The sequence below is a fragment of the Juglans microcarpa x Juglans regia genome, chromosome 2S (assembly GCF_004785595.1).
Source record: "Juglans microcarpa x Juglans regia isolate MS1-56 chromosome 2S, Jm3101_v1.0, whole genome shotgun sequence".
Lineage (NCBI taxonomy): Eukaryota > Viridiplantae > Streptophyta > Magnoliopsida > Fagales > Juglandaceae > Juglans > Juglans microcarpa x Juglans regia.
The window spans coordinates 7,274,257-7,297,349 of NC_054597.1; the positions used below are offsets into that span (position 1 = coordinate 7,274,257).

Sequence of the window (23,093 nt, forward strand, 5' to 3'; positions counted from 1 at the left end):
AAGAGTAAGAAACAAGACAGAGTTTCTAAGTCATATATAGAATCTGAGTACCGGGCAATATCTCTTGCTTGTTCATAAATTATTTGGCTTCGAGGTTTGCATGCTGAGTTAGACTTCTTTAAGACAGCTCCCACGCCTTTACACGCCGATAATAACAGTGCTATTTAGATCATGGCCAATCCTGTCTATCATGAGCACACAAAACATATTGAAATCGACTGTCACTCTATTCATAAAGCATTTGAAGCTCGTGTTATTACTCTTCCACACATTTTCACTAAACTCCAAATTGCTGATATCTTCACCATGGCTCTCACTCGCCATCGACATTGCTTCCTAAGTAGCAAATTAATACGTGTTGATCAACCCGCATCAAATTGAGGGGGTTGTCAGTGGACAACTTTGCTACCCATATTTATTTCCTTATTTATTTCCTTAATTTACTCTTATGGACAATTAGAATTATATTTGACAGATTGTATAGGGATAGAACTAGGATATACTTATTCCTTTCCATGTATAAAACTCTTTTATACAGTTTATATAATAAATTGAGAAATCAAAAGGCCAATTGATTCGGCCATTCATACAGTATTTTGCCTTATTTTGACAGTTATAACTCGAAAGGACCTACCATTGCTTTCAACTTTTGCAGCTCACTTGTATCAAGCTGCTTCTTGGCAAGGCCTAACTCAATCCCACGAACCTGAGATGCGAAATTTAAAGAACTCAAAGTGTCACCCAAGTCCTTGTCTAAAGGGCTAATTTGTACAAATATCAAAGTTGTGAGTTGCCCCCTGCAATACATGGAAAATAAGCAATAAAGGCCTGGGAGGTCAAAACATGTAGTAAATGTGATGCTGATAGCTTGAATTACAAGCACAGTTTTTGACACCCACAAAATGTACACCACACCCCCCTGTCCAACACACATGCACGCATATTAGACTAATTTAAATTTACCTAATGAGTCTTGAAGTAAATGTTTAGATCATTAAAATGAAGAATCATTTTTAATTAAACATTTTTAAAATGACGTGTTTAGATCATTAAATAAACATTTTTAATGATCTTGGAGTTGTTTAGATCATTAATTAAACAGGGATTTATGATATGATCGTTTTTAGAGCATTTTTTATGTAAGAAACATGGATTTGTGGTTTGAATGTTGCAACAACAAAAATTAATTCATATCTATGAATTGATATGTATCATCTACTGTGAGGGAGATGAAATGCAAAGGAGGAGTTTCTTCTTGACGGTGCCGGATATGGGTTGGAGATGAGGTCCAATGGAGGGGAGGGAATCTGTCGGGGTTTGGGGGAGTGTGTCGGGGGTTTGGATGGGAGACAAAATGCAGAGGGGAGACGAAGTGCGGGTGTTTGAGGGGAGCTTGACGGCATTGAAAATGTGCCAGTCGAAGATGAGGTCTGATGAGGGGAGCGAATCTGTCAAGGGTTGGAGGGAAGACGAAATGCGGGGTTTGGAGAGAAAACAAAGTGGGAGATGCGCATATAAGTTTCAAAATAGAAAGAAGAAAAAAAGACGAATGCCACAATGGCATACCCACGTTAAGTGGAAAGCAAAAACAGGACACTATAATGGTGGCTGTAGCATTTTCCCTCCTAAAACTACCATAAGCTATCAAAATTGTCGCTTTACCCCGATTAGAAACTCAAAACTATAAGTTGCCTACTCATTAAGACCTAAATTTTATATAGATGAGAAATATACGACGTGACACAACCTCAACGATCAGATCTTAAAAGAGTGAACAATCAATAATCTATATGTCAATTTGTGGTGCTAATCGACACTTTCGTAGTTTAATGATTTTTTTTTTCTTGGTAATTTAATGGTTATATTGCAAAAGAGAAGTTTTGGCATTTTCCCTTCCCAATACCCAGCACCTACGTACGCCAGTCCCACCACCCTCAACACCTACAGCACTCCAACAACCAAATTAGCAACCATGCCTAATCAACCATATATATTCACCTCCTATATCCTGGCATCCCTCGTTTGCAAACAAAAGTAATTCTACAAATTGACATGGTTTGATATAGGTCATCAGATTGTAAAGTTATTTTTATTATAAAGTAAATTTGATGGATAATATGAAGTCATGTTAGCCTGTGAGATTATTTTTGTATAATAATTTTGTAGCTATAGAACTCATGAATGAAAGGAAAATTTTGAGAAATATTGTCAAAACGCATGTCAAAAGGAATAAAAGGAAAGTAAGAGCCTGGTGAGATCTCATGACAAAGCTAAACAACGCAGTGGTGGGTCTGGTAATGATTCAAATGAAGCCAAGTTTAGAGGTGGTGGTTATCAAGATGAGCCATTTTTGTTGGAGGGTGCAGGTCGTGAACCTTTTTCTAAGGGACTTGACTCAAAACTCAAAAGAATGGTAGGTAAATTATGCATCTCAAGTCTTTTCGGACGCATTTTTCCCCGTCTCCCACGATGATTTCCAGGTTGGAATCGTAGGATACTGTTCAGAATATATGGGAATCTCGATTCTGCTGAGAGATTTGCAAGCCTATGAAGAGCCCATGTTATTTTAAAAGCCCACCCTGCAATGGGCTTGAAGAGGGAGGAGATCAGGCAACTCAAGGGTGAATTCTTCGATTATTGAGGTGGACAGAGGTGGCTTCTTCATCATTCTTTTTTTCTTATGAAAAATTATGTTAATCATCCCTAAATCATACCTCACATATAATTTTTTATTTATTTTTTTTTTTCATCTTAGCAAGTATGTGGTATAAGAATGATGAGTAAATAATTCAATTAGTTTAGTAGAAATAAAATAAAATAAGAATAAATAAATAAATAAAAATAAAAATAAGTGTGGTATGTGCAATGATGAGTAGCAAATCTCTTTTCTTAAGTGCATGTTTGGGATTGCAGTGAGAAGTATAGTTTATAGTTTTAGGACTTATAGCTTATAACTTAATTAATAAGTTCTGCTATTAAAAAGTTATTTACTATTTGGTAATTATATGTTTAAAGCACATTCAAACATGTTCGTTTGTTTGGAAACAAATTTAAAAAGTGATTTATGATATAGAAATTACGATTATTTTTAAAGATTATGACCATATCCTTGAAAGCTTGAAAGTTGTAATTATCTAAAAATTGTATGAGTATTTTCATCCATTAATAATCTTTTTAGAATTCGAATAATGTTCTGCATTATTTGAAAAAGTACGTATGAGAAAAATCACTTTTTAACTTATTTGTGATTAAAGGTTAATATGTAACACTCAAACGATCTAATTTTTCTATTAAAAAACTTTTAAAACTATTTAAATACTTTTTAAGACTCCAACTGCAACCACAAATAGCCCTAGACTTCTTGTATTTAATCTCACTTTTAGTAGATTTTACATTCAAGATCCGTGGAGGAGGTAGGTTTTAATGTCAAATCACATAAATAATTCTCCCTTGCAAATGTATTTATATTATGCAAGCAATGAATATCCACCACCAACCACTACCGCATAGAGAGGAGATCAGGGTCATTCGACCGAACTCTTGGGTAAAAAATGCGCCAACAGATTCAGTGCAAGAGATGAGTCTCATCCCCAATCGGATGGGATTTATTCTAAGAATGAGGAGGTGGCCGCTGCAAAGATGAAACCAAAATCAGCATCAATGTCGATACTGCAGAATAAAAATGTCGATGATATATATATATATATATATATATATATATATATATATATATATATATAATCCATTTCTGTGGTGGATTGAGAGCAGTCCAGTTCAAGTCCGCTTGTAGTAATTGGAAAATAGATCGACCTTGCTTTGCTTTCATCCATTAGTTTTTCAAAACATTTAAATATTTACTAACAATTGAGAAAACCCATAAAAAAAAAAAAGGATCAAACTTATGTTCAAATAACGGTATACATCTCTTAAAGATTAGACATATTTAAAAGCATTGAATTTTTTTTTTTTTAAAAAAAAAAAACAGTTTTAAGGATAATTTATATTACTTTTAATTAAGTATCTTATATAATTTCTATGCATCACGCGGGCCCACAACAAGTTACCCATATATATAAACTAATATTTTGAATACCGTACCGGATGCCGTACCGGTTAAGGTATTGAAACGAAATATTTCGATATCGGTACTCTTTCGTATACCATTTCGAAATAGTCGATATATGAATAAATTATATATAAATACATATATATATATATAAATTATAAATATCTAAGTCTGAATTGAGGGTAAAAAATAGGCTTGTAGTTTGAAAAATGAAAAAAAAAATTAAAGGCCGAAATATCGGCCGGTATAGACCATAATACAGGCCGGTACGCCCAGTATTTAAACTGGTACGAAATATTTATGATACTTGTATCGGCCCAGTGGCTAGTACTGCAAATACCGGCAGTACCGGCCGGTACGGTACAAGATTAAAATTAGTGATATAAACCCTAAAGCAATATCTTAACAAAAAATTGAAAATGTTTGTGAATAGTAGTGAAAAAGTAATAATAAAATATTGAATAGTAGTAAGAAGTAAGTGAAAAGTAATGAATAGTAAAAAAGTAAGTGAAAAATAATAATAAAATAAAAAATAGTAGTGAGAGTACTTGAGATATTCTCACTTGCCAAACACACGAAACCTTTCAATTTCTTAACTTCAATTAATTTGAATAAGCCCAATGTCGTTACACGCGATATATATGACACAACATTATATATTTTGTTCAATTTGCATATATATATATATATATATATATATATATATATCTTAACTTCTAAGTTATTCAATTACATTAACCATGCATAGGGCAGCATAGAAATTGGAAAAACACCGAGGACCACAAGCTTGATTTGTTCATGTACGTTTATAACGTCCTAGAAACTATATATTATAAACAAGTCTTAGCCTATTAAATCAAGTCGATTTTTTTGGAGACTTTTGGGCCATTTTAAACTAATATTAAACATTTTTTTTTTATTGGCCCCTTGGGTCCCGTTCGTTCCGTAATCAAACCAAATTGGAAGGCACTTTCTAGCTTGAATAAGAGGTTAGTGATTCCTTTCCACCGTGTCGATGCATGCATTGGTTTTTTTTTTTTTTTTTTTTGTTTGTGAAAAGAGCTATACCTAGGTTCTATATATTTGAAATAAAATAAAATATTTAATTAAATGAAGGTGAAGTGTAGAGTCAGGCCGGGTATTCAGATTCAAGATCTTTGCTTTAATATAATATGAAATCACCACTATTATAAGAGTAGATAGATTTTATTATTTATTTTATATTTTAATAATATCTACTGCATTAAATGTACTTAATAATAAAAATGAGTTTATATTCTGAACTTTAATTTTATAAAATCTAAAGATTTCACTAGATTAGGAACAGCTTTATTGGAACCATGCTTGGTTGCCATGTATATATATATGCAGTCCGGGTAGTGGAGAAGGTTCCATCCAAGCGTCGCAATGAGAATCCGGGTCATGTCATTAGGCTCGACGTCACAGAAGACTGCAAATTGTCATTTTGTTTAGGGGTACTGTAAAATGTCGACCCAAGCTTTGGGGCACAGCTAGCTACATGCATGTTTAATTGGCGTTTTTGTCTATAATATCCCACCAGCGAGGTATTTTTCAAACGGTCGATGACATATAAGAGATGGGTCGGTTTTGGTAATCATTAGAAAGTGGAGATGCATGATGAATGAGGCGAGAGGGATTGTAATAGTGTGGTTCAGCTTTTCTTTTTTTCAGACGACGAAGACGGGCATGTTTTGTGGAGGTCAGACAAACATTGACCTATAGCTAGTAGTATTGTCGTGGAGGACAAGCTATTGCAGCGTACTGGCCATGCATGGTGGACTGACTTTTTGATGCATGCAACTATACATGGTAGTGCGTCTTGACTTTAAAGAAAAACCGTAAATGAGTAGGAATATATGGGCCGGGAAAGACTACCGTGTTGAAGCAAAATGCAGGCATTGGCGGACGAAAGGTTTTAGCACAGTAAATAGTTTGTAATTCATATTCAGCGAATATGAAGGATCATTGGCCAAATTATAATAATGTTAGGATACATGCAGTACGTGTTCGGAGGTTCAGGTACTTGATCAATTAATTAGTGTTCTTCCACTGTTTATAACAAAAATGGAAGGATCATTGGCCAAATTATTATCTCACATGCAGATTACATACATGCATGGATGGATCTAAGAGTATTAGTATTGGATTGGCCATCATATTTTTTAAATTTTGACTAATATGTAGCTTTTTCACTTTTAGCTAATCATTCAAAACTTAAAGTCTACATTGGATTAGTCATCACACTCTCTATAATAATAAAATATTATTATTATTTATTATTTATATTTTTTAATTAATTTATATTTTATTTTTATAATCTTCAATAACCTCCAACAATCATATTCATTTTCATTTTCACAATCTAACAATCTATAATATAATAATCTCATATGTATATAGATGATAAAATCTCATATGAATAAAAATATCATATCTATAATATAATAATCTCAAAAAATACTTTTAAACTTGCTATAGTTCTTTTCATATTTGAAAAGAAGAATGGATTCACTGTAACTTATAGTTTGGATGAAAACAATTTAGCTAATTCAATGTAGAGCAAATATGGATGATATTTACTAAATTTGAAGATGAAACGGCATTTGACTAATTCAATGCCAATGCTCTAACACATGCAAGAAAAAAGAACATTTAAGACGAATTATTTACAATGAAAATGACTATTTGTGACGAGAATAAATTCAATTTTAGAAAAAAAAATCATTTTAACAAAAAATAACAAATTATTGTGTATAATATTACGTACTAATACAACAAATTAAGGGCTAACTATTCATATTCAAAATGAAAAATCAACCACTTTGTTAGACTTCCTGGAGTTGTAGTACTATATATGACACTTTTTTCCATATTGCATAGTACCCATTAGAAACTCATGATCATGATATAGTGTAAACCTTTGAATTAAGAAACATGTATTGATTAATCGGAAGCTGCCTTGCAATAACGTACATGCAGGAAGCAGAAAAATAAAGTTAAAAGCTGGTATTGGTCAATTTCATTGCATTAATCCGCATGCATATAAAGCTTCCACTCAGAAGAAGATGATCAGTACGTATACGAATATCAATGCAAGCTTATGTTGCAAGAACTCTGTTATCTATATATTGTACGTATAATTCTAATGGCATCAAAGCTTCTGCTTCTCTTATTTCTTCATCTCCTTCCTCTGACAAAATCTCAATCTCCAGCATTAAACATTATCCTTGGCTCCACCCTTTACACAAACTCCACTCCAAATTTCTGGCCTTCTGCTTCGGGGCATTTTGCGTTTGGGTTTTACCCTAGTGGTAATGGCTTTACGGTTGGCATTTGGCTCGTTGGCAGCCCGAATAACACAGTAGTGTGGACATCACGTCGGAATGAGACAGTGATATCACCCGGTGCGGCTCTCGCATTCTCTGCAGATGGGAGGCTCCTCCTCCATAGCTCCGATGGACAAGTTCAACCAATTGCCGCAACAACTCCACAGGCTTCAGTTGCTTCGATGCATGATTCCGGTAACTTCGTTTTATATGACTCTAGTTCGACCATTATATGGGCAAGCTTCAATTTTCCGACTGATACCCTTTTGGTTCGACAAAAACTACTTGTAGACCGTTTTTGTACTCCAGCATTTCCGAAACTGATGCTTCAATCGGAAACTTTAAGCTATTGTTGCATAGAGATGGAAATCTCGTTGCTTATCCGGTAAGAAGTTTTACGGATGCAAAATATTCTTACTGGTCATCATCTACCGCAAATTCCGGTAGAAAGTGACATTGAATCTAGACGCCGACGGCCGCTTCTACCTTCTTAATTCCACCGGGCCAAGTTTAAAGAACTTCACGGAAGGGCGATACCTTGCTGATAATACTAAAGTCTTGTATCGAGCAACGTTTGATGTGGACGGAATTCTGAGGCTTTATCGGCACCAAATGGGGACTAAAGGTAGCTTAGGCTTTACAATCGTGTGGCAGGCAATCACGGAACAGAATCGTTGCTCCGTCAAAGGGATTTGTGGGAAAAACAGCTTTTGTACAATTGATGGTGCAAATGTTTCTTGCCTTTGTCCTCCAGGATTTGACTTTGTAGATCCCAATCAGCCTAATTTGGGCTGCAAGTCAAACTTCACAGTGATCAATGATTGCTTGGGGAAGAATGGTAACGCGAATTACGGTATGTCCCCTCTTCCAAACACGGCCTGGGAAGTTAGCGAATATGAAGTATTGACTCAAGTGAATGAAGAAGCCTGTCGTGAAAATTGTTGGATGGACTGTAATTGTGTGGTGGCAACAGTCCGAGACCAAATGTGCTTCAAGCAAAAGCTTCCGCTTCGATTTGGGAGGAGGGATATTAGCAATCCAACCAAAACCTTCGTGAAGACCAGAAGTTTTCCAAGTGGCCTGCCCCCGGACACCAATGTTGTCACCACAAAGATCACAAACAAGCTCAGTAAGAAGCATGTAATTGTTGGAATAGTTCTCATCACCTTCTCTGTATTGGTTTTCTTGTTTTCGGGATACCTGCTTTTCTCACATCGGGTATGCAGCTACAACGTCGTACGTACAGGGCAACTTAATTCACCTGATGTGCTTATTGAAGAAATAAATCTGAGATCATTTACCTATGATCAACTTGTACAAGCAACAGATAATTTCAAGGAAGAGATCGGCAGGGGAGCATCTGGGAAGGTTTATAAAGGCTCCTTGGCAAAGTATGGTGGACAAGAAATTGCAGTGAAGCGTCTAGAGAAGATGGTGGATGAAACAGAAGTTGAGTTCCGAAATGAGATGAAGATAATCGGAAGGACCCACCACAAAAATTTGGTTCAATTGATAGGGTTTTGCAGTGAGGGGTCGAAAAGGCTTCTCGTGTACGAATTCATGAAGAACGGTTCGTTGGCAACCCTTTTCTTCAAGTCCAAGAAACGTCCTGTTTGGAATGAAAGAATGAGGATTCTGATAGAGATAGCGAGAGGGATCAACTATCTCCACGAAGAGTGTGAGACCCGGATCATCCATTGTGACATTAAGCCACAGAACATACTCATGGGTGAATCTTGGTCTTCCAAGATATCAGATTTCGGGCTGTCGAAGCTACTGAAACCGGATCAAACGAGAACATACACCACCGCGAGGGGGACAAGAGGCTACGTAGCTTCTGAGTGGTACAAGAGCAATGCTCCGATTACGGTAAAAGCAGACGTCTACAGCTTCGGGGTTGTGTTATTCGAGATCATTTGCTGAAGGAAGAACATGGAATTGTCAGTCCCAGATGAAGAAATAGTGCTAATGGATTGGATATATGAATGCTATGTCCGTGGAGAGCTCCGAAAAGTGGTGGGAGAAGAAGTTGTAGACATGGTGGAATTAGAGAAGACAGTGAAAGTGGGACTTTGGTGCGTGCACACAGAAGCAGTTCAGCGCCCATCAATGAAGTCATTGATCATGATGCTAGAAGGAAACGTTGTGACGCTAGCACCGCCTTCCAAGCCATGTTCTATATACGTTAATGTCTGAATTTAAAGCCTCCAAGCCATGTTCTATATACGTTAATGTCTGAATTTAAAGCCTCTGGCTTTGCATGTTCATCCATCAAATTTTTCTAGCTTGGTCTCCTCGATTGATGCAACCACAACTGCCCACTAATCCTTTTTTTAACGATTCATGGAAGAGAAATGCTAGGGAGCCCATTTTGGGCTCCCGTTCATGTGTTCCTTCTGATGTGAAAGGTCAGTTGGTCTTTTTTTTTTAATTATTATTTTCCCTCTTTTCTCACAACTCACCTGCATTCCCTCACCCAGCTCTCTTTCACTCTTGAGACCAGTTCGCGTCTCCGTCTCTCCTGCCCAGCTCACCAGTGTTTCACCCCTGCCATTCCCTCACCTAGCTCTCTTTCACTCTACGCCGCTTGAGACCAATTCCTAAAGACATCCCTAGTTCATTCTCCGTCTCCATCTCCCCGCATCTCCGTATCCATCTGCCCTGCCCAGTGAAACGCCGATCACTACCCAGTTTAAACTTACAATTTTTTTTTTTTTTTTTTTTTTTTGTTTTGTGGCTTTCATTGTTTTGAATTTTTTTTTTTTTTTTTTGATTGTGACTGTTTTGGACTTAGTGTTGAGTAGGGTAATCTTGGTCCGGTCTGGTCTGGTCTTGGTACATTTTGTGGACCGGACCGAACCTATTCGGTTTTGGAATTCTTCACCCTAGACCAAACCGAGTCACGTATAGGACCAGTCCGGTCCAGGATCAGTCCACACTACAAGAAAATGGCTCTATTGCGGCGATTTTTGGTCTGCTGCAATAAATGTCGCCGCAATAAGTCATTATTTACGGCGATAGGTTTGGTCGACGCGGCTACCAACCCGTGCGTATTATTGTCCTTTTTTGCGGCGATTTTATGCTTATTTGCGGCGAAAATTTTCGCCGTAAAAAACTTTTTACTTTTGCAGCGATTTTAACGAGACTTACGGCGAATTAAACCGCCGCAAAATCCCAAAATGTTCTGCCGACGCATAAGTTTGCTGCGAATCTGATTTTAATGAAAACGGCGCCATTACCTCCATCGATTTTCTGATTTCCCCCCAAATCCCTATTTCCCCCAAATCCCGATTTCCTTCGTCCCCATTTTGGCGTACCAGCTTGTTCTCTGTAATTGTTCGCGCCCGGCGATTCTGGAGCAAAAACCCTTTCCCAGGCCCCTCATTCCAGACTTGAAGCAGCAGCGGAGTCAGTGCCTCCCCGCGGTCCGTTTCCGAGTGATTGTTTTGGGAAGGCCAATATCGGCGGTCGAGATCATCCATCGACACTTGTAAGTGGTTCCCTTTAAGAAATTGCTCTCCCCCTTCATCCTCGCATGAGCTGCTTATTGCAAAAATTATGCATTTTGGTGGGTACTGATTAAGAGTGTGTCGAACATAGTTGCAGTCTTAATGGATTTGTTGATCTCTAGCTTATGCATTCTGGTTTCTGAGTGATAATTTTTTTTTGTTGATCTGTAGCTTATGGATTTTGAGTTCTGTTTGGTTTATTCATCAACCCTTCACTGGTGCATTGTTTGTGTTTGTGTTCTAGTACTAGATTTACATTGAAGACAGATTTTAATGCTTTAACACTAGATTTTTGTAGAGGTAGTCAAGCTTTATTTAACATATGGTAAAAGGTCAAAAGTAGACGTTTATTTTAAAGCTTCTGAACATGTTGAAGAAAACTTATGTCATATGGTTAAATCTTCTAGAAACCAGTTCATGTTTTGTCTTTTCCATTTTCCCTTCTCTCTAATTTCTCCCAACTGAATTCAACCTACCACCAACCTCACTCTCTCCCTCAAGGAAAGGCCCATTTCCTTTTCCTTTCTCCTCCTCTTTCCTATAGTAGTTAGAAGGTTTTTATTTATTTATTTATTTATTTTTCCTTTTGTCTTGATCTATCCTCTTCCACCATTTTTCTTTGTATTTCACTACTCCTACCTTTCTGTCCCCCTTCATCTGTGCTTGTTGCAGTATAAAAAATTGGGCTTTTTGTCTGTAGACTAATTTCTAGGTATTTTGGGTTATATGTATATATGTATATTGTTCGTTATTGATATCTTGATGCTGTTACTGTTGAGAATGGCATTATGCAGTCAATCTGTAGCTTGAGATTTGCGTACTCTAATCTTTTCCTCTAGTGTGATACTTCTTGTTGATGACTTACAATTACAATAATTTTATGTTAAAAGAATGGGGAATTTGATCGGTATTATGGTATGGAAAATGTTAATGTGTTGTAATGAGCTAAGAGTACTTGTCTAACCTTATTATAGAAGAAATTAGTTTTGGAGGGGTTGGAGAAGTACTGGCGCCGCATGATCATATATGCATGTACGAAAATACTCTTGCAATTATTTTAGGACTAATGTAGCAATGTTATGCAGTCTTTTGTTTTTGAGATATAGTTTCTTTTGTTTTATTTGTTCACGTAAAAATGAAAACCATTTCATTATATTAAAACCATCTAAACTAAAACCTACCTATCCTTCCCCCAAAAAGCTGTTTCTTTCAGCTTGATTCTAATTGGAAATGGGGTCTTAGAATAGTGATATTTTAATTGACCATAGAGATCATATTATATAGTGCAAGCTAGTGAAGAAAAAGAGAGGTGATGGTACTGATCAACCTGTTTATAAAAAGTTTGTGTTGAAAATGGAGCAAAAGAAAAAGAATGCAATATAAGTTGTGCCAATTAAGTAAAGAATGTTTCTTTCTCCATCTCATGACTGGTGTTTTATTAAAGCTAATCTTCCTAATATTGATAGTGATTGGCATAGGATGGCCAATTAATTACATGTGCATCTTCTTTAATGTGATAAGTACTGAATTGTTTTGCATTTGTTTTGTATTATCTGTCACCTTGTCTCACTCTCTGATCATCATAGAAAAAAATAAATAAAAACTGGTTTTTATTATTGCAGCTTGTTTTTAATAATATCTATGGACCATAGCTTATCCCTTCATTGTGCTACTTACAAAGAAATTAGGTTCCTTACACACCAAGTGATCAATAAGGCAATCATTCAAAATTTGTTCTTTAATTAGCAGGCAAAGAATGGCTAATCATCTTTCTTAATCAGTCAATATTCCCTTTAAAAAAATGACTGGCTAGCATGTATAATGATTTCTAAACCATCATGCATGTATAATGACTAGCTAGCCACATGCAAATTCCAATTGTGCCTTAACTTTTTAAGAGATTTTGTAGCATATTATGTGTATCTGCCTTTAATATTAGAAAGTGTTTGGATAAAAAGGATCTCATGGCCGTTTTGTTTGTTTTGCTAAGGGGAGAGAGGAAAAAAGAAGACCGAAAGTAAGAGAAATGTCTGCTTGGCACTAGAGGCCAATCTCTCATGTTTGGTCCTCTTTCACATAACCAAACAAAACTATGTTTGATGGCCATTGAAGACCACATTACTTTTAAACTACTAAGAGCTTTAATAATTGTTCAGTGTAGGTTGTGTCACAATAACATGTAGTTTTCAATTTCCTGTTCAAATAATATAGATCTGATCATTTTAACTACCTTTAAAAGGCATGTAAACTACTTAAGTTTTGAATGTTTCGTCCTTTAGTACTTGGATATGATGCAAGCTTGGATGTGTTGAGTTTGAGTGATGTATCTTGTAGCTTCTGATCTGTCTATCAACTAGAGCATTGGACCTTTGGTTTTAAGATGAGTGTCTTTTTTTGCTTTGAAAAATTCTTATGCGTATGCCCTCGCAGTTTCGTCTTACTTTACAGCAGATATAATACTGTCTAATAATCTGTCTTTTTTTTTTTCCCTATAATTTGTGATTCTGGGCTGAATGCAAATGAAGTTGTTTTCCAAGTAATAGAGTTTTTATCTTATCTTGGTGTACTTGTTGATAACTATTTTTGTGGTCATCGCACTATAAATTTTGGCCCTGCATGCATAGCAGCAGCTAGCTGAGCCGGCATGACCCATTAGAGACCAATAAAGATATAAAAAATTATTAGAAAAGTTGCATGGATTACAAGCATATCAAGCTTTAATCAATTCACGTCATAAAGCTAGCCAGTAAGAATCTTGGTGGTTGGGACAATTTTACTCAATTTCTTTCTGCTTAGTGTTGCAGGAAGGAAAAAAAATTGATAAAAAAAAAAATCACAGAAAAGCTGAGTAGTACTATTACTGGACTTGCATTATGTATGCTCCCATACCTTTCTCATGAAATCTTCTATGCCATTAATATACATATATTTCTGGCCTTTCCCTTATACAATATAATAATATATTGTGCTGGATAATGCATTTTGGATTGTTGTAGTATTAAATATCTGAAGCAACTACAAATCCACTACCCTCTCTCTCACTCTCTCTCTCTCTCTCTATATATATATATATATATATTTATACACACACACACACAGGACCTAATCACAAAGTTGCATCTGTTGCTTCATATAAGTAAAATGGAAGAGGGAAAGTCATGAGGAAACACGTGGTGCTAGATTTTAGGGTGAAAAAAAAATTGTTACAAGATAAACAAAGAACAAGGAGATTGTATAAAAGTGTTTTGGCCTGTTTAAATCACATATTCTCAGCGTTTGTGCTGAAATTGATGTTTGTGGTCTAATGCTTTAAATATTTATTTTATGAGATTTATAGTTGAAAATAGTGTTTTTATATCGAAATTTTGAGGGAATCGAGCAATATATATATATATATATATATATATATATATATATATTCTACCTTTGTAAAACTAATCATGAGACATCATTTTGTAATATTTGAAATGGATCTTGATTATTATTTTCATAATTGTAATCACACTTAAAAACATCCATACCAGTTTTGTCTTACCATTTTAGCGAATTATTATTGGAAAAATAATGTTACATACAATCATGATTTATGCAAGCATCTCGTCCTCATTTTGAAAAAGAGTGAAATCCACCATTAAATAAATTAATTAAGTATGTAGCATTAGAACAATAAAAATAAATAAAATAAATTAAGTACTTTTTACTTGGTGGCTTAATCATATCTTATAGATAGTGAGTCACTAAGTGATTGCATTAATTAATATGAGTCTCTTTTGTATTTTGGACTCTAGCAACTCTAGGGATAACCAAAATAGCATGTTTTTGCTTTCTCAAGCTTTTTGGATATTTTGTTTTGATCTTCTTAGCTTTTGGAAACCCTACTAAAATTTTTATATTATCTGCCATGAAAATCTTGAGAGGGAACAACCAACTATAAAGGTTAATTAAGAGTTCAGGTTCGGCTTCAATGGTTGAGGCAATTTCTAAATAGGCTTGTGTGAATCTTGCTATGGATAAGCTTGAAGTTGAGTTGTTGGTAGCATTTAAATGGTGGTTTTTGTTTTTCTAGTATGTATTTTAAGGGTCAACAAGCCTAGTAGTTTGAGGTTTTTGAACGTCCAACCTTGAATCCTGTGGTCCCAAAAGATCAAGGATAGTGCCATTCGACCATAAGACCATTTGCAACATTTAAATAGTACTTGTCTTTAGATAAAGCCAATGACTTTGTAGATAACATTGTAAAGGAATTTCCTATATATGATATGGATGAAAAGGTCACTCTCGTTAAACTTCTTGCTAATACTACATTTTATGGAAATCTACAAAGAAGGTACTTGGGTACTTGCAAAGCACTGCATGTTTTATGCTGACGTCTAACTGATCTGACCTTCTTGATATGGTTGAGTATTCTAATATCGATTATGTTGGTTATCCATATGAAAAAGTATACTTCTCCTTATATTTATACTTCTCCTTCTTGATATGTAGATGCATGCATATAATCTAGAGATCAATTTGGTGGACTTTAGAGTTAAAGCTGATGTGTTTACTTGTTAGTGGAAAATCGTATGGCAGCATACATGTTAATTAGATCCAGAAAATATTCCTTCCCAAAAATATCTTTAATGCAGGAAATAAATTAAGAGTTGGGAATATAATATCTGATATATAACCTGCAGTTAAATTGGAAAAAAGTCCGCCTCCTGATCACATAGCTAGCTAGCTGGAATTTAGTTTCGGTCGTCTTTTTGTCGCATTATTCCCTACAAAAGTTTGATGGAGTCTCATTGTTCCCACACACTTTCTTTATTTATGGTCAAACATGCAGTATATAAATTGATTAGTCTCTATGTATTATATATCTTTTTCTTCAATGGGCTATGAATCCAAATTTCAGCATTATATCCTAATTAATTAATATGGACCTGCTGATAATAATTGATATTTTGTGAATTTCGGGTTTAGGTTCAATTCATGATTAAGAAAGAAAGAAAGAAAGGGCTAGTTATGAAACTTTTATCTCTCCACCGAATCTCTCTCTCTCTCTCTCTCCATCTCTCTCTCTTTCTCTCTCCATCTTCCTGCATACTGATGGCACCCATGACTTTCAATTCTTTATAATGTTCATTATTATTTAGCCAAAAAAATGCAGTTATTAGCCACACATTCATTATATAAGTTTGCATAAAGTTCAATACCTCCCCCTACCCTACAAATCTATGGCTCTAATTGCATCTTGTGTGAGTTTCAATTTACACAGTCCTTTGATCTATTTGTGTCATATCATAAATTAATATTAATATGTATTGATGTAAGAAGTCTGAACGCCACATTCATGATCACTTCCTCGTGCTAAATCCAGCGGTGATTTTCAGTACCTCATAAATCCCTCTTTACACTTTCTTATCTCATATGTATATAGAATATCGTAATAACCTATCATAACATCCTTCACCGAGACATTCAACAGAATTTGACGAGTCTTCTTTTTATTTAGATGGACAAAAGCTGGATGAATTTGGGTGATAGACTTGTATCACCTGCATATGCTGAAGGGGTTAAAAATTTCCTCACAATGGCACAAAACCATTGTGAGGAAAGTGATCGCATTCGGGGTCCCTGACGTATATGCTGTAATAACCACTTCTTGCTTATATTTGAGGTGGAGTCTCACTTGTTCATAAAAGGGATCAATCCAAATTACACTCAGTGGATATTTCATGGGGAGGAGGAAACACTCCCCATCATTGATGACGACACTGATCCCGGGGTTGGAGTTGAAGAGAAGTACATTGATGACATGGACCGTATGTTAGATGACATCCGAGCAGGCACATTCGAAGATGCACCTGAAGACAACACTACATCGTCAACTCAGCCATCAATACCACATCCCTCCCCAAACTCAACTTTTGACCAACTATTACAGGATGCTCGACGTCCTCTTTTCGACGGCTGCACTAAATTCTCAAAGCTCTCATTCGTTGTGAAGTTGTTACATATTAAAACGCTTGGTGGGTGGTCAATCAAGTCTTTTGATATGCTCATAAGCCTTTTGCGGTCTGCCTTTCCTGATGCTAAATTGCCTAGTTCATATCAGGAGGCAAGGTCATTGGAGCGAGGGTTGGATTTCAAGTACCACAAAATACACGCATGCCCAAACGACTGCATTTTATTCTGGAAGGAATATGCTGATCTTAACGAGTGCCCTATATGTAAGGCTTCGCGTTGGATGCCAAATACACATGGGTCACGAGTGATCCCACAAAAAGTGCTTCGGCATTTTCCTTTGAAGCCAAGATTGCAGCGTCTCTTTGTGACAGACAAGATAGCGTGTGATATGAGATGGCATAAAGAGCAACGGGTACCCGATGAGAGTAGTATGAGACATCCTGCTGACTCTCAGTCCTGGAAGACATTTGATCAAGCCCATTGTTGGTTTGCTAGGGATGCTCGCAATGTTAGGCTCGGTCTGGCAAGCGACGGCTTCAATCCCTTCAACAACCTAGCAAAACCGTATAGCATTTGGCCAGTGATTCTTGTCCCGTATAACTTGCCGCCGTGGTTATGCATGAAAGACCAGTTCTTCATGACATCACTCATTATCCCTGGTCCAAAATCACCAGGGAATGACATTGATGTGTATTTGCAGCCGTTAATTGATGAGTTGCTTGAACTCTGGGAACATGGGGTACCTACATATGATGCTTCTACAAAGGAAATGTTCATGTTGCATGCTGCCTTATTGTGGACAATTAATGATTTCCCTGCATATGGAAATCTTTCTGGGTGGTCAACAAAAGGGAAATTGGCATGTCCCTCTTGCAATGCAAGCACAGATTCTATTTGGTTGAAGTATGGTAGAAAACAGTGTTATATGGGACATCGACGTCTCTTACCGGCAGGTCACATTTGGAGGACGAGGAAAGAGTTGTTCAACGGTAAAGAAGATTATCGCATGCCACCAAATTGGGTTGAAGGAGCAGGTCTCTTAACTCAACTACAAATGCTTGGAGATGTCCAATTTGGAAAATCTTGTGGGAAGAGAAAACGCCCTGCAGAACAGTTGAACTGGACAAAGAAAAGCATATTCTTCAAACTACCTTATTGGTCAATGTTGCGGCTTCGACATAATCTAGATGTTATGCATGTTGAGAAGAACATTTCCGATAGCTTATTGGGCACTTTAATGGACATTCCTGGCAAAACAAAAGATAATATAAATTCTCGGCGTGACTTGGAGAACTTGGGCTTCAGAAAAGAATTGCATCTTAAGTCTGAAGGTGGACGTGTTACAATGCCACGTGCATTGTACACATTACATGGAGATGAAAGGAATAAATTCTGTGAGTGGCTCGCTGGGGTTAAATTTCCAGATGGGTTTGCCTCCAATGTCACACATTGCGTATCTGTACGTGATTGCAAAATCACTGGCCTCAAAAGCCATGACCATCATGTTTTCTTGCAACGATTGCTTCCTATTGTTGTTGGGGGTTCTTAAGGAGTGATATTGCATTGGCATTGACTGAACTTAGCAGTTTCTTCAAAGAGTTGTGCGCCCGAAACCTGGATGTGAATCGCTTATCCCAGCTCCAACTTGATATCGTCACCATTCTATGCAAATTAGAGATGATATTTCCTCCTTCTTTTTTCGATATTATGGTCCACCTAGCTGTCCATTTACCGGGTGAGGCCATACTCGGGGGTCCAGTTCAATATCGGTGGATGTATCCGTTCGAAAGATATCTTGGCAAATTCAAGCGGTATGTTAAGAATAAAGCCCGTCCAGAAGGTTCAATAGCGGAAGCCTACATTCACATCGAGTGTTTGACATTTTGCTCCATGTATCTCCAAGATGTTGAAACGAAGTTTAATCGAGCGGACCGCAACATTGATGGTGGAGAAGAGGATACTATAGATGGTTTCAAAGTTTTCAACCAAAGACTTCGTCCATTGGGTATAGCTCGTAATGTGCAATTACAAGATAAACTCCGCACCTCAGCCATATGGTACGTGCTTAACAACTGTATCGCGATTGGACCTTATCTCGAGTAAGCAATCATGACTTCCTTTGTGCTTTTTCGAAACGACCTACTACTATCTCGTAGACTTTACGTAACTAACTAATATTGATTGGCCGATTGTGTTCTCCAAATGCAGGGAGCACTATGAGAAATGTAGGTTGTCAAACCCAAATTCTGTCGATCGTACGCATCAAACTGAGTTTCCAACTTGGTTCAAGCAACGTGTAAGTTAGCAATTGGACTAAATTCTATCTACTTATAATTAACCCGACCTTGCTTTTGAGTATGTACTTGAAAGTATAAGTTCAAAATTTTTGGGTCGCTATTTGTGTAGGTTCAAGACCAACGTACGGGAAACCCACCACGGGTGTCCGCTGATTTGTATGCGTTAGCTTGTGGTCCTGACCCTTGGGTTGCATCATATGCTGCCTGCATTATAAATGGTAAACGGTTCCATACGAAGCAGCTTGAACTTCGCCGGCGATCACAAAATTCAGGAGTGTTGGTAACTGGTGACGAAGATACTAATAATTTAGACTTTTATGGTGTTCTTAATGATGTTGTGGAGTTACACTACATGGGAGGTCGTCGAGTGTACTTGTTCAGCTGTGATTGGTTTGATGTTAGTGATAAGAAGCGTGGGGTACGAGTTGACGATCATTTAACTAGTGTCAACATGGACAGAACTTGGTATAAGAATGAACCATTTGTGTTGGCATGCCAGGCTTCCTAGTGTTTTTACATTAGAGATATAAGGTCGAAGGGGAACTGGTATGTTGTGCAGAAGTATAATAATAGGAATGTGTATGACATTCCACCAATGCCAAGGGTTCAAGATGATATTGATGACGAATCAAGTGAGGATGATGTATATCAAGAAAATGAGCCATCATATGATTATCCACTTTTACATTGTGATGCATATCCAGTATCAACTCCACTTAGTAGGACTGATATAGAACCTATCCACATTGATGCACGAGGCCATATGGCAGTTGGTGGTGAGCCTAGACATTCAACAGACTTTATTGATGATGGAATGGTTCCATCTGGTTCCGGAGATGGTTATGGTGATTGGGAATATTCAGATGAAGAGGACCTATCCACCGATGAAGAAACGGAGTCAGAATAGGCATCTGCCAACCATTGGAAACCAGGTGAACAGCGAGTCAGAAGAGGCAGCCTTCATGGATTGGATCGTATGCTGGGTTGCAAACTGCACTTTATTATAAATTTTTCTAACTTTTTCATTGGGTTTTTTCGTGGACCCTGAAATAGCAGTATTAATGAGGGTACTTCATGCAAATATATATAGTTTCACAAATTGACATTTTAATGCATTATCTTATTGCATGGTTGCTATGGTTATGTTTCCTCTAAATAGCTTCATGTAATTAACGTTTGCTATTGTTGAATCTCAGGTAGACGGAAATAGGAGACTTTTGGACACTTTTCAAGGCAAAATCCATCATAATCTCATCTCAACCCATGGAGTTAATGAGAAGCATAAACGGCCCAGCTAGATCATTGCCCAGTGTACGAGGAACCCGTCGCAGGACTGGTATGATGTACAGATGTAGTGCACGCAGGCCACGTGGAGTCCGCATTGGAGACGCTAGTTCAGATGATGAAACGCAACCTCCAAGCCCTCCATTGGAGACTCCTTGTGCGAACCCATGTCTGGAGACAGAGGCAAACAGAGAACCCTCCCCGAGGGAACAACCAGATCCTCTTCAAAGTAATCAGATCGGTATAGTTGACAATGATATACGAGGTGAATTTAATGGGCTATATCGTTGTTGTGTAAGATTGCTTTAAACAAATGAGACCCCTAACGCAACCTTATTGTGATTATGTCATACAGGTGAGGATGTCCCGCCTGTGCCTGTATCCAACCAGGCACATACGAGACGTGGTCGCGGGCCGGCGAAGTGTACTGAATTTGAAAAATTACGTAAGCATGGAAAAGTGTTGTTGAAGATAAATAGTGGAGAAACAGCACCATGTTGCGAGAATGCAAACATGTTTACAACACGTTTAAGCTGGATCATTAAACATCACTGCAACATGAGCTACCCAAGATGGAGTGATGTACCCCAAGAGCATAAGGATGAATTAATCGATCGTGTTCGGGTAAGACTTTTATACTTTGATGTTGATCATTAAAAATTTATACTATAACTAATATTCACAAGTGATCACCCTAAATTTTAATGGGCTATGCAGGGTGATTTTGAATTGGATTGGGACTTAGAGAACCATCAATTGGCTGTGACTAAACAGCTTCGTAAGCGCTTTAATGCCTTCCACCACCAACTACATCAGATATATATGTCATATGGCAGCCATGACGAGGCATTGGCGACTGGGACTAGTTTGGTCACCCCCCTAGTATGGTTTAAGCTCTGTGAACGATGGGGTAGCGAGGCCTTCCAGGTATGAATTCTGCGTGTTCAATCATTAAACCCAGACTTTTCATGGGATATGGATTACTATATGTACTTTTGCTTAAAATGCTGGTTTTCAATGACAGAAAATAGCAAGTAAAAATCGGGACAATAGAAGGATGCTGAAAATTAACCACACAACTGGTCGCAAATCCTTTGTGAGGATGCTAGAACAAAAGGTATAAGGTTTGAAAGCTCATGTCATGGCAACCACACACTAACATAATGTTAAATTTAGGATGTAGATTTTCACGAAAGGGTATATAAATTAGAACCCATGCTTTCTCTCATATATGATCAACAATTTTTGTTTAGCATTTGTTTGGATAGTCATTTAGTAGTGATTAACCTTTCCATGCCATATGTAATATATTATCTGATTGAATATGTTACATGCACACGTACCACACACATGTAGCGTGCTGAAAATGCAAATTTGGTGGACTTCTACAAGGAAACCCACTGGTCCAAGAAGAAAGATAAATTTGTGACACCTGCTACCGAAGACATTTATGTGAGTATATTATAGCATAAATTTTGTATGTTAAATGCAATGACGGAATACATATTTATCAGATTGAATCATAAAAATGCATTATTAGGACATATAAGTTCATAATCGGTTCATTATGTCATATTGCAGAAGGATATGGTAGGAAAGCTGGATAATTTAGAACCAGACAAACGAACTGATGAAGCAGCAGCGGGTGTATTCAGAGAGGTACTTGGGCGTCGACCGGGTTATGCAAGAGGAATGGGAGAGATGGTGATCCCCGAGTCTACAAGAAAACACTCCTTGGCACGAGAGAAAGAGTATATAGCTTTGATTGAAAAACATAAGAAAGAGGCTGAAGCTTCCAAGATTGAGATGGCGTCAATGAAGGCAAACATGGAGGTTATGATGGAGAAACAAAATGAAACCGATCGTATGTTGAGGGCCATCTTAGCTGCGAACCCGTCCCTCATTGAGTCTCTTCGAGAGACTCAGTGAGGATATTTTTTGGGGTTAAAAATATGGGAATTTTTTTTGTGGTATTTTGTGGTGCATTTTTGGCCTAAGATGGTGGATTGACAAGATATATATAGAATATATATCCAATGGGAGGTTATATGTATATGTTTTGTGGGAGCAAGCTGGGTTGGGAAAGCATATGTATTGGCTCAAGTTATATCCAAAGGAATAGGTATGATAATATGTACCAAAAGTTATGAGATGATGTTAGGCCTCATACTTACATGAGTCAAACATGTAAGTATCTACGCTTTAATGCTTTCACTATACATATCGATTGGGTGTAGTACTGGCATGCTTAACAACATTTGGTTGCTTGTTGTACAGGCTAATTCATACCATATTGGATGTACTCTCTCTCTCTCATGGGTGGGGTCGTCTTACGCTAGAGCCTAAGACGTGTCCTGGGATTTTGTAATCATGGTTCCTAGTGCATGTTATGTTCTGATGGTACGTGGTAGCACATTTTGTCTAATGCTTGACCAGACAAAATCATCTTGCCCAAATTCACGGAAGGCTGAACAAGCAGGTGATGTCTTCATTCCCCTATGCGATTTACATCTATTATGCAGTTCTATACAAATGATATGAATTTAATGTAAATTTTATACATTACATACGAGTACATAAGCTTGTGCTTCTGCTCAAGTATAGATAGGCCTACTTTACATACACAAATAATTCAGGAATG

The 23,093-nt window shown here is 37.1% G+C and overlaps 2 protein-coding genes and 1 pseudogene across 2 annotated transcripts; all 3 read left to right on the forward strand.

Annotated features, from left to right (window-relative positions):
- The first annotated feature begins 7,232 nt into the window (after nt 1-7,232).
- LOC121253311 lies at nt 7,233-9,609 on the forward strand (annotated as a pseudogene).
- A 6,807-nt stretch (nt 9,610-16,416) lies between these two features.
- Nucleotides 16,417-18,420, forward strand: LOC121253312. Its single transcript, XM_041153346.1, has 2 exons — nt 16,417-16,476; nt 16,582-18,420. Exons 1-2 carry the CDS (start codon nt 16,417-16,419, stop codon nt 18,418-18,420), a joined length of 1,899 nt encoding a protein of 632 aa, XP_041009280.1.
- Nucleotides 18,421-20,431: 2,011 nt separating this feature from the next.
- On the forward strand, nt 20,432-22,381 carry LOC121253313. The gene is made up of 6 exons (XM_041153347.1): nt 20,432-20,717; nt 20,808-21,076; nt 21,170-21,379; nt 21,477-21,569; nt 21,809-21,904; nt 22,034-22,381. The coding sequence occupies exons 1-6, from the start codon at nt 20,432-20,434 to the stop codon at nt 22,379-22,381; spliced, it is 1,302 nt and encodes a 433-aa protein (XP_041009281.1).
- Nucleotides 22,382-23,093: the final 712 nt, after the last annotated feature.

Coding starts and splice junctions, on each gene's coding strand:
- LOC121253312 (XM_041153346.1), top strand. CDS start 16,417: ATGGACAAAAGCTGGATGAATTTGGGTGATAGACTTGTATCACCTGCA. Junction 16,477..16,581: donor CACCTGCATATGCTGAAGGG/GTTAAAAATTTC, acceptor CTTATATTTGAG/GTGGAGTCTCACTTGTTCAT.
- LOC121253313 (XM_041153347.1), top strand. CDS start 20,432: ATGGAGTTAATGAGAAGCATAAACGGCCCAGCTAGATCATTGCCCAGT. Junction 21,380..21,476: donor GGGGTAGCGAGGCCTTCCAG/GTATGAATTCTG, acceptor TTTCAATGACAG/AAAATAGCAAGTAAAAATCG. Junction 21,905..22,033: donor CTGCTACCGAAGACATTTAT/GTGAGTATATTA, acceptor GTCATATTGCAG/AAGGATATGGTAGGAAAGCT.